Here is a 12,451-nt window from a genome sequence, read left to right on the forward strand (position 1 = left end):
ATCACAAGAAGAGTAGACGGGAATATTCCACAAGCATTTTCTAGGCTTCTGGGACACATTTCCATGGAATGACAAAACAAAAACTGAATCAGCAGAATACAATCACAAGGGATAAACAGGTGCGTTGGGACGATGTAGCCCTGCAGAGGACGACATGCTTTAACTGCATGACTGGCAATAAGGATTCATCAAGCAAATGTAAATGTCTTCTATGGTGAACCTGAACCCAGTTGATAATTGGATTCTCAAGTAAGACAATGATTCATACCAGCCAAAGTTATAGGATTTAGTCCGGCAATGTCCTGGAATGGCCTTTGCGGTCTCCAGACTTAAACCCCATAGACATTCTTTGGTGGGATTTAAAAAAAAAAAAAAAAGCACTTGCACCACAGAAGCCATGAAATCTCTTTTAGCTTGAAGCTTTTGCACTAGAGGAACGGGCAATATTCCATGAGAGAGATGTCAGAAGCTTGTCAGCACTTACCAAGATCCTATTAGAGCTTGTTAAGCCAAAAAAGATGGTCCACCAAGTACCATGTTTTCTTGCTGTGTTTTTTAAGACAGGGCGAGAGAAGTCAGAAAGGCCTGTTTTACATCCATGTGCAATTTGTCATAGAGGGGAACTTTCACGAAAAAGACATTTACAACCAGAAACCCACCAACAATTCTGTTAAACCGTCCTAAAATTGACTCTGCGTTCCCAGATAAGCACGTTGTTTGTCAAATCCAGCCCAAGTGAAAGCAAGATAGAAATGTTATTAAGCTTAACACGGAAGCTTCGCAGTAGTTCATGCAGTTAGTTATAACATGTTCCATAGACCCAGCAATCATGCATGTCCACCACAACCCACCTCGAGCTATCTGTGGCCTACATAAACATGTTCACAGACATGCTCGTTCACTTTGTACACTGCTGCTGCTGCTGCTGCATCTCAAGTTCAACTGACTCCACCTCCCTGGTCTCTTCTTGTCGTAGGTTTGTATGTTTATGAACTTTGGAAGTTTATTCGTATTCATCAGGACTGTTGCGCAAGGATAGTCTGTGTCACCTTACTCTGATTTGTTCCAGTGTCACATGAACAGAGATACACAGCCAAAAATGCGCATTCCTGTTGTGAAAACAAATAGGTTTTTTTGCCCTGATTATCAGGCACAGCAACCTTAATTAACTAATTGGAGCTATAGCAAGTACCATTGTCATAGCCTACTCCAATATTACTGTTTTAGCCCTACAACTGTAGATATATAGTTTTGAGCATCATTAAACCCTTGTGAAATGATTCATTTCACAATAGCAATTTGATCCATTTGGTCTGATAACATTTGGAATGTCTCGAAGAGCCTCATGATTAAGTTATTTATCTGGCTACTTGGGGGTTAGCATAGGGCTAGCCAGTGCTGCAAGTGTAAAGCAGAGTCTGTCTATGAAAAGTAGCAGTCAAAAATCTACGTTAAATAAATTGGTACTACAAGGTGGGCAGAACAATCAGAGCCAAGCATACGTCTCTGGTATCTGAGTTTGGAAGTTTCTCATATATACCAATTCTGTATACAGTGAAATTTACCTGGCAACCTTCATGAGCATTGCGACAATTTTTTGCCCTTTTTTTCCAGGAAGAGGTTAAATGTAAGGGACATTTATGTATATGAAAATATGGTGCACTGTAGCTTTAACTAATTAATTATCAGTTACTGGTGCCCAATATGATGGGCACAGAACAATCAGTCTGACAACTCAAAATGCAATAGGGATAACCATGATGTAAATATACTAAAAGCTTGTTTTGTTATTGCTTATCTCGGAAATCTATCAAGATCAGTTCCTGGTATCGAGGGAGTCTCTCTGGCTTCCAGTTAACATATCGCAGGCTTTTCTATAAGCTTTACAGCTGACTAAACCTTGGACTGGAATTAGTCAAGTTGTCAAGAAAGGCCGGCCTCAGAGTCCAGAGGGAAAACACCCTTTGATTTCATCATATTACCAGCTCTGTGCCAAAAGCCCGGCAGATTGGAGCCCTGCCAAGTGGAGTGTGGGAGGATTCTTCCATCTAAGTGAAGAGCTTCGGTGTTTGAGCGATATTTAGAGTATTATTTCTTACAAAATGCATTGATTAAACATGTTGAGGATGATAAAGGCTCTTTGTTATAATAATCATCAAGGATATTCATACTGAGTGTGAGCTATACTAATAATAGTGCTGACAATGTTTCATAAAACCATGTAAAAAGAGCAAAGCGGGGTTTTTTTTTAATCTGTATGCCAAGGTAGCGTCGTACAAAGAGGTGATTTCAGGAGAGTGAAAAAGATGATGTTAAGTATTGCATGACGACTCTTCAGTCTGATGAGGAGGGGGTTCAAAGAAGTGTGTGTGGTGGTGGGGGGGCAGACTTGAATAGAAAATGTATGCAACTTCTCAATTCTGTTGTGATGAGCCACATGTCCTCCCTCAGAGATCATTTTACTGCTTCCTGATGTTCCACTGAGGAGATTAGGTGCTCTTTCATATGCAGTTTACACCCTTAATAACACACAGGTACACGCTCGGCTAGACGGCAGTGTTTTTTTTTTTTTGATATGCTGCTCAGGTCTGGTGAATCACATTTAACAGGTTGTTAAACAAACATGTTAAATGTTTGATTGACAACATAAGCACCCATTTACATATGTATATATGCAACATAGCAAAAAAAAAACAACAACCTGTTTTTCAGAGCTGTCATAATAACATAAATTTCCTTCGCAGTGCAGTTTAGACACACACATACACATATATACACACACATGCACTGTTGTTAACATGTGCATACACTACAGGACATACTCTATTCCCACATGGTTTCCCTACTATTACCAAAAAATTGTAAAAAAACAAAAAACAAAAACCCAAACATTGTTTCACTTCATTTCATATTTGCACAGGTTTCCTTTTCGTTTTGATTAGGCTTTTCTTTCAATTTTGGAAAAGTTGAAACCTAAATAGAGAAATAGGATTTCTCTTTTTTATTTTGTGTTTGGTTTTATTTCTACTGTTTTTTTCACCTCACTGTTTGCATGATAGTGGAATTTTGTCATGTTTTTTTCGGCATTATTATTGTACACTGATTTTTACATAGATGTAATGTGCCTTAAATGTAAGCACTTCACGTGATATTTATTCACTGTTTACTTTAGAATATTATCTCATTGATAAACCTGCAGCGATTTATTTTCAGTTACAAAGCGCTGCAGACTGATGAAGGAGCTTGAGAGCTACAACCCTCCTGGCATATTCAAAATGCTAATACTGCAAAGCTATTCATAGTAAGTGGCTCTGTAAATGAATCCGTGCATAGTCCATTAACCCTTTGAACCTGATCTGTTTCTATTCATCTCCTCATTTACGTTTACCAGTATATTTAGTAGACGCCTTAGCTAGACGTGACACATACAGATATTATGAAGTGAAAAAAGGTCAAATTTCATGCATTTCAGGTTTGAAACCCCGATGCATATCTGCAATGTTGAGATGAATCACTTGGGGATTATAGTGTCCAGATCATGCATAGTTTGTCTTATATTGTGACAACCTGTGTGTCTTCTTCCACATTTATCTTCTCCATGTCCTCTAAGTGAGCTGTTTGCATTCGTGTGCGCAGAAATGCATGCCAATGAATCACGTTTGAGCCACCTTAAAAGTGGTCGGTCGGCCTTTCTAATGCTCTCCGTATGAGGCAAACTGACCGACTTTAGAAAAACAATGTAATGTTCTGTAATGGTCTAATTTGTAATCACAGTATTATGGAGTCAGAAGTCCAAACCTCCCAAACGATGTCTGGAACTTTTGAGGAGAACTTTGAAGGCAGGCATTTTTAGTCTGCTATAATTCAGTTCTGAATGAAAATAGGATTTGGAACTACAAAGATAGCAAAATAGAATGATAATGAGTTCATCTGGAGTGCATGAGTATATTATCCATGGCATTCATTAAAAAAAAAAAAACAACTCTAAATCCCCCCCGGTCCGCTTTGATATAAGCTAATTTGCCTTTACATAACATGCTGCTCTTTTTTGGTAAGCAAAATTAATGTCAGTTTGCTGTGTTAGTCAGCCCTGCCAGGAGTTGATCTCTTCTAAAGTGACTTAATTTTGCACCACTGTGTTCACCACCACAAGGCAACTGACAGCATCTGTTTGCAAACAAACTATCTGAAAGGACACAGAACATCTGTGCTTCTGTAATGTTTGACAGTTAACTGTTAAAAATGAGCTTTTTTAACCAGTTAGAATCCATCTATGGAGAACAGTGACAAAGGGAAAAGGTACATATGAAAATTGGACTTGATGTCATTGGGAAGAAATGTTGTGTATGTTACGAGATCTAACAGTGCAACAAAACAGCCAAATTCAGCATGTTTAGGGAAAATGAATGCATCTAAAGGAATACACCATCTTTTTTGGAAAATATACTTATTTGCAATATCAAAGCAAGACCAAAAGATACTGTACATTCCCTTCTGTCCTGTGAGCTGCTAGTTAGTTTAGTGCAATTAATGGCAGTGGATGGGCACCTTCGTATACCTTTGTCTTACCCACTCAGGTTCCAAAACCTGTTTGTCCTTTTCTATGTATTCTGGTTCAGAATATGGGTCAAGGTGTGTAAAAGATAGAAAAAAAAACTGCTGGCATGTCCAGTCAGGCATCTTTAACTTACCTCAAACATTTCAGGTTGTTAAAATGATTTGATTACTATTTGATGTTCTTAAAACACCGAGATTTATATCCACCACCACCCCCTCACGCACACAAGTGCTTGTATAAAACTCTTTATGATTCAAATTGAATTGAGAGTTGATGAGTCAGCTAAGTGAAGAATTGATTATATCACTATGTGACCTGACTGAGGCTCAAACAATAGCAGACAAACACACAAAATCACACTCCATTAAACAAGCACTGTACAGTAAACACACACCCACACACGACACAAATAATACACTTACACTTAAAATACTTTTCACAGTGTTCACTGCATATTTTTTTTATTACTGGAGGACAGCGACCATATTTAATGGAAGCATGTAAACCAGCTTCAATGTTCTATTTTTATCACAGTTCAACTTTTGAGTCATTTTATGAGCAAAGGGGGATCAACTAAAGGTCTGGTAACACCTTTGAGCTTGACTGTGTCTACTTAATCACGCAAGAATAAAACCAAGAATAATAGCATTGCCAAAAGAAATGCTGTTTCTTGCTGTGGCATAGCTCACGGCTACAGAGAGACTGATGAAAGAACTTGGGTTGTTTACATACAGTGAGCTAATGTCAGATGTAAGGGCATCTCTTGACAGACTAACGAACCGAATTCTAGAAGTTATGCAATATCTGATCGATGCTTCTTTTTTCACCTTGCCCTCAGCTTGCTCCGACAACCACCAGAAAGCCTCCAACTGATATAAACAACAATGATGGAACATTTTGTGAGACTCAACAGTCGCTTTAAAGCTTCGGCTAGCAAAGCTTATAGATCAGGGCTTAGTAAGATTATCATTATTTATCTGGTGAAATTAAAGTTCAGTAAATCAAATGGGTTAAAGTGTTTAAATAAGCAAACTGATGGATGATTCCCACCTTTAGCCATGTATTGATCACTTTGTTATTACCTTGATCTTCAATGTCCAGATTCTTGATCATCCACTGTACAATATCGGAACCTGAAATGACAGGCGGCTCATTAATATGAATCACTGACATGCAGCAAATATATTCAGCGTGCTGCAACACCTTTTTGCATATAGATGCAAATGAGGAGAAAAACAATGGCACTCTTGACCCTACCCACCTTCCCTCATCATCACAGTGCATACCAATTCTTCTCGCCTTGCACCATGTGGGTGGGAAATAGGCCATCCATTACCAAATTTTTTTTTCTGACACCCTCTCCAAGCCTGCTCTCCTTGGCTGTAGTCCATTAATTTAAATGACCAGAGGTACAATGGCATAATGAAGCACCCACTGTATATAATAACAACACAATTTGTCTGACTCAGTCAGAGCACAAACATGACATTAGCAATCATTTCATTTAATAAGTAAAATGCATCTGACGAACCGTTCAAACTGCCAGATATGAAATTCAATATATGACACGGGTGAGTATATGGAGCGGAGAGGAGTGAGCCGCAAATATAAATACGTATAATGATGTTTATATCAGGCACACTGCTTGTATAGGCCCTAAATAACACAAGACACAAAAACAGCCGTATCAGGAGGAATCATCAATGAATGTCGAGCATTACGTTTTTGAACCGGCCATTATGTGTGATGACCACAAAATTACATTCTTATTGTCATTGTTCCTCCCGTGTTTACACAAAAATTGTCCCAGAGGTTTTTGGGGTTATGTCACATACATTTTTAAGATGCGGTTGATTTAAAAACACAAGTGAATAAAAGTAAGTTTTGCCTGAAGTTAAAGGAACATGCCTACTTTGGGGGGTGATATGCTAATTTGCTGTCCTCCCCAGAGCCAGACAAGAATACCAATACCCTCCTTCCTGTACTTGCACAATGCAAGTACAGGTTAGCATAACTCTGTCCAAAGTCATCAAATACACTTTGCTCCCAAATCATTTCGCCTGCATTAATAAAAGTTAGGTTGTGCATAACACTTCTTGTGAAAATTATAATTTTTAATTATATGTCAAATCATAAGGCTGGGATTTCAGCATCAGACATGTAGTGACATTTTCCTGACAAAACACAACAAGTTGTTTGATGAAGACTAGAAGAATGACTGCTGCTGCTGATCATGACCAGTTTTACTTCTAGACAAGATTTCAAACCTCTATTTGAATCAGAATCCACAGAGGAGGAACTATAGGTGGAGCTGTGCTAACTCATTCCATTCTCTAATATATACTGTGCTAAGCTGACCAGCAGTCATCTGGTTTCTGTGTGTCCCAGCTCCCTCATGCAGTACAGAGAGAGCAGGGTATCTGTCTACTTGTCTGGTTCTGGGGAGGTAGACAAATAAATGTTGTTGTTGTTTGTTTTTTTTCCCCAGTCAATGCGGGGGTCCAATCTGAGTAGTGATATGAATGTTCCTCAATAAAGGGGCTGCAACAGCAAATGTGCCCCAAGTTAACTGCACTAATTGACTGCGATCACATTATCACTATTAGGGAAAAAAAGGCCTAGAGATGATTTGTTTATCATTTGTTCATTTTCTTTATGTTATGGATGTCATCTTCATGTCATCTGGTCTGAGAATGCAACTGAATCATTTTCAGATCTCAGAAAAAAAACGCAGCAGCTAGCCCCCTGTGCCCCTCAAGGCATTTTCACACCACAGCCACATGTGACTTTTTCATTTTAGCTGAAAATATATTTCCCAAGCTATTATTAATGGGGTTTGTTTTTTGTTGGTTTTTTTTTCTGACAGGTGAAAGTATGTTGAGGAGACGAGAGCCACAGACAGCAGAAAAAAGTGTGAAATGGAGGCATGAGCAAGTTAATGCAGTGAGTCACTGTCTCTCTGTCCATATCTGTCAGTCGGTCTCTCGATTTCTCTGACACTTTAGCGCCCCCACCCCCCACCTTGCTCTCTGGTGCCCCCATGACCAGATGAGACTTTCCATGGATTAACATTATTAATATTACCCCATTTTCACACTATTGGGGTTGACCCACTTTCTAAGAGGAAGCTTAAATGAGATGTGTAAGGTAATCCTCTAACAAGGCTGTTCCCTAAATTGATTAATATCATGCCCTTAGATTGGTTTGTGCATTTTTTTATGTTTGTGTGTGTGTGTGTGTGTGTGTGTGTGTGTGTGTGTGTGTGTGTGTGTGTGTGTGTGTGTGTGGCACAAGCAAGTGCATGACAATTACGTAAACAGAATAATAGGATATAACATCAACCATTAATGAGCCTCAGAATAGATATTGGATTATTGCTGCAGCACAAAGTATCAAGAGCAACACACACACTCACACACACACACACACACACACATATATAGTATGTGTGTGTGTGTATGTATATATGTGTGTTTATGTATATATGCTGCTCCTGATACTTTGTGCTACAGCAATAATACTATATATAGATATATATGTATATATCTATATATAGATATATAGATATGTGTATGCACAGCTGAGAAACAATACTTGAAAAAAGAAATGATTAAATGAATAAAATTAACTTTAGATCAAAATATGCACACATTTAAGTCTTAAAACAACATAAATCTGTTGGCATGAGTGCAACGATACAGAAAAACATTTCCATTGAAATTAAATGTGTGAAATTGGAAAATACAGTTTAAAACCCTTCACTTGCAAAAATAGTTGGGGCGATAGTCGGTGCGATTATGCATTAGCATAGATGGAGAACAAACAGAGAGAGCAGTAGAAATAATTGTTAGCAGTCATTCTGTCACTTGCTTTAAGGAATGAGCACACAAGGACCTTCAACACAAAATATAAAGAAACGACACGGACATAAAGATGACGTGGTAGACACACAAGTGGAACATGTTTCCCTGCAATGTAATTTGTACTTGCATTGACAAAAATATAGCTGACAAATATAAACCCATACATTGCTAACATTTGTGGAATCAGAAATGAATAATGTTCAACCAGAAATACTAGTGGTTGAAGACTAGTGGTGTTGCTGTGAGTAAAAGAGTTTGAGAAAGAGTTTCCATGTTATGCAAATGAATTGACACTATTTCATCAACAGTGATGGTACCTTGATTGAAACACCATATTATAATATCATATATTGAAATGCTCATGATTACCGTGTAGTATTTAGACATGTGGATGAAGTATAGCAGGGGAGTAAAGGTAATGTACTATGTGGTAGGTGCGAGAGAGCTCCAGATACCAGCCATCTGTTGCTGTTATATCATCTTCAGCAAACATAGCCAATTTAGCTCTGGTTATTCTAATAATATTATATTTGAAAAAAAAATGGATTCATGTGCCAAAGGAAAAATACAATTTATTTTATTGAATTTGTCTTTTATTCTACCTTTGATTTTTTCAGTTAATGAGGGGGGGGGGGGGGGCACTTTGTGGTTGTTATGGTTTATATAATTTATTGCATTGTTTTTGTTGTTGTTTTAAGAGAATAGTTATGTTGGTGTTATGTGTAGTATTTAAACGACGAATACATTCTCCTTCACTGGGTTTCACAGTTCAAACATCTAAGGTGATCCTCTTGACATTCTGCTGGTGTGGAACAAATGCAAAACAGAAACATTTCTCAATACTTTCAGTGTTTTGTTTGGCACAAATAGAGTACTTGCTGGGTACTTAGTGGGTGGGAGCCAAGTGAAGAGGACAAGAAAGGAGAGGAGAACAGAGCTGACTCAATAGAGCAGGGGGATAAGAGCCTTACCTGAAAAAACACTGGGGATCTTAGTTAGAAAACTTTTCACCGTTCGGATTGGGATACCATTTTTCTCATCCTGCATACGCGCTATTACTTCCTCCATCTGGAATGGATGAGAGGGAGAGAGAAAAAGAGTGAGCAATTCTCAAGCACAAGAAGTGTGAGCTGAGTGCGTGTGAACATTCAGAGAAGGCTACAAAGATCTGAACAAGTTCTTGTATGCTTCAGTCATAATAACACCGACAAAAAAGGTTGACGGTGTCACATTTTTGACAAATCTTTCCGATTTCTGTCATTTGTCACATTAACTGGCGATAGGGTGAACTTATTGCGTTGTGTAACAGCAAGCTGACAATGAGGTTCCTAGTTATTATTCATCCCAGCCTATTTGTGCCTTGTCACAGAAACAGAACCGAAATCTACAAAGCAGAGAGGAATTTTTCATATTTTCACTCAAAAGTACTTCAGACAGATTTTTTTGTGTGTGTGTTTGCATTGACTGCATCACAACTTCGAATTATAATGAGAACTGGTGCACAGGAGAATGCACAAGGGAATAGAAACAGACAAACACACACACATGCACACAAACATTTGCCCACGTCACTGCTACGTAAATGCTTTGGGAATTGTCTCAAGGGTCTGGGAGGGCAATACACAGAAGCAACGTTTCCAAGAACATGCAGGGGAGGAGCAAAGAGGAGAGAGATGTCCCAGGCTACTCCCTCAGTGTAGAAGTGTACATACAGAAAATACGTGAAATGTTCCATGCATGTCCACACAGGGAAGTTCAATACACATAATCATATTGCTTCATATCGTTGTCTTGAGGCATTCAGTAGGTAATGTCAGTTTCCTGATTTTTAATTTCTAATTATACTGTCAAATTTGTTTTTTTGAAAATTAACTGTTAGTATTACTCCAAAAGGGCAGTCAAGGACATTACAAGGAATAATTATTCACAGCCAAAACACTGCAGTACACAGCATCACACCCCTCTACCCGACAGCTTGACTCGGTATAGTCTTGCAATACCAAACATCAGAGTTTTCTTCCTGGGATGTCCGAAGGCCATATAGTTGCTTAAAGGGCAGTAAGAACAGATGCTAACATACATTTTATCAAGGACAAGCTATTCTGGAAATGATGCTCACCAAAAATGGTCATAAACCAGAACAAACCAGAGACATAGCAAACCACAGGGAGCAGTAGTCCAACTGTACACATGAATCACGTCCTCATAAAAGGTTGAGGGTTTTTAACCAATGAATATGTTTCAATGCAAATGTGTCAAACAACTTTGAGGGTGTTTTGCGTGTGTCTTCAGTCACACAATTTCTATAAGCCACTGCTTTAATTTGAGGGACTGCCCTAAAGATTTTCAATTGTTTGTACAATATTTGCTTTTTAAAACTCTTTAATTGTTTCACCCACTTTTAGAAACAACAACAAAAAACAAAATCAGGGAATTGTCTTCAGTGTCTTCTTACCTGTGAGTCTAAATTCGGTGTATCTTTGAAACGTTTCTTCTTTCAAAATTGGCAAAGAATAAATTGCCTTTTTTGCTGGATTTCAACAATGCACTAATTATTCTTATCATGACATTGATGATATTTTATTTTAAATTGTGTGCCCCCAAGGGCAACATGTAAATTGAAAACAATAGGGGACCCAACACAGTTCCCTGGAGACCACCACATGATGGGAGGTAGAGGGCCTTCCAAGACTAAAATATAGGAGCAGACTCAATTATGAGCTGAGTTCCTGATGGCAAATTTCTCAGACAGTCATTAGCTCAAACAAGTAAATAGCTGAGCACAAATTAAGACGGTATAAATTTAAGAAATATGACAAAAAACTGCCAAATAAAACACATCTAAATTTGTTTATTTAGCATCACTAATGGCACTTGTTTAGCTTAATGTTTCTTGTTCTTGTTTTTTGTTCTCTGTTTATCGACGGTAACTTGAACATACAAGCATGTAGAGATTTTGTTTGACTTCATGGATCATAACCCTCAAATTCTGTTCCCTCTCAAGCCACATAAATCACATTTATCTTATCAGTGGAACTCGTGTGGGAAAGACAAGACAATCTGAATGCAGCCAGTTTTATTTTGTACAAATGAAGGTTTTATGTGGGTGAAATGAATGTCTGAGGGAAGTTATTATTATTATTATTATTATTATTATTATGAAATAGCTGGGTTTACTCTGGCTTACATAGCAGTTCATGATCCAGCACTGGCTTATAATGTTATTGTGACAGCTTCTAGCCAGTCATACCCTTGAGCTAATGATGGTCCTGATACTGATGGGAGCCAAATTGACAGTGATGGAGCACAGGCAAATACTTTAACTGAAAGAGATGCTGGGGGGAGTATTGAGGACCAGCAATTCCAAACCAGGGAGTAAGGATAAGTTTTCAAAAAACTGCATTGATTACAGATATTTCATATTACTTCATTCTGTGCAATCAATTTTTTCTCATGCAAAAATTAAGTCACAGGATATCGACCTTTTCAGAATGATTTCTCTAGGTCACCAGTGTGCCACAATTTTATGATAAAACAAATTTTAAAAGTAGAAACATTAGCTGCATCTGGTTCTACTCAGTTTCTGCATCTGTTTAAATGTTTATTTGTGGACATTTCATCACTCATACACGTGACTGGTGTATAAATTGTGCCAGAGAAACTCGCCAGGATACCAAAGTCACACAATGACACTTTTTTGGGGGATTTAATGGACTAGAAATGCTCTGCAGTCAGGTTTCTTCTTCTTTTTTCTTTTTTTTTTTAAAGAGACACTGCTGCAATCAAAGTCTTGTAACTAACTGTGGAAAATTCAAGAAGTCACTGACAGAATTAATTTGGGGTTAAAAAAAGGTAGCTTCAGCACAAACTACTGTGAGTAGTTGATCTTGACATCTAACAGTGTGTATCAGACGATGGCATTTCTTCTGTTCCTATCCCAGTGGAAAAGGTGGTATAAAGGTTTTTTTTTTCATTTCAGTAACAATCTCAACCTAACAGAAGCTTACGGCGCACCCTCTCCTCATGCAAA

The 12,451-nt window shown here is 38.1% G+C and overlaps 1 protein-coding gene across 2 annotated transcripts in view; it reads right to left on the bottom strand.

Annotated features, from left to right (window-relative positions):
• The window catches only part of rgs7a (regulator of G protein signaling 7a), a 53,200-nt gene that overhangs the window by 16,220 nt on the left and 24,529 nt on the right, over positions 1-12,451 (bottom strand). The window contains exons 3-4 of one of the 2 annotated variants that reach the window (XM_086180178.1): positions 9,393-9,489; positions 5,641-5,691 (exon numbers count right to left, since the gene is read on the bottom strand). In XM_086180178.1, coding sequence (XP_086036304.1) covers positions 5,641-5,691; positions 9,393-9,489 — 148 coding nt within the window. Of the gene's footprint in view, positions 1-5,640; positions 5,696-9,392; positions 9,490-12,451 lie in introns of those variants that run through there. The other variant, XM_086180179.1, reaches the window with a different exon arrangement.

Source organism: Aulostomus chinensis, chromosome 16 (assembly GCF_037954235.1).
Source record: "Aulostomus chinensis isolate RoL2024-O1b breed Wild chromosome 16, RoL_Achi_v1.0, whole genome shotgun sequence".
NCBI lineage: Eukaryota > Metazoa > Chordata > Actinopteri > Syngnathiformes > Aulostomidae > Aulostomus > Aulostomus chinensis.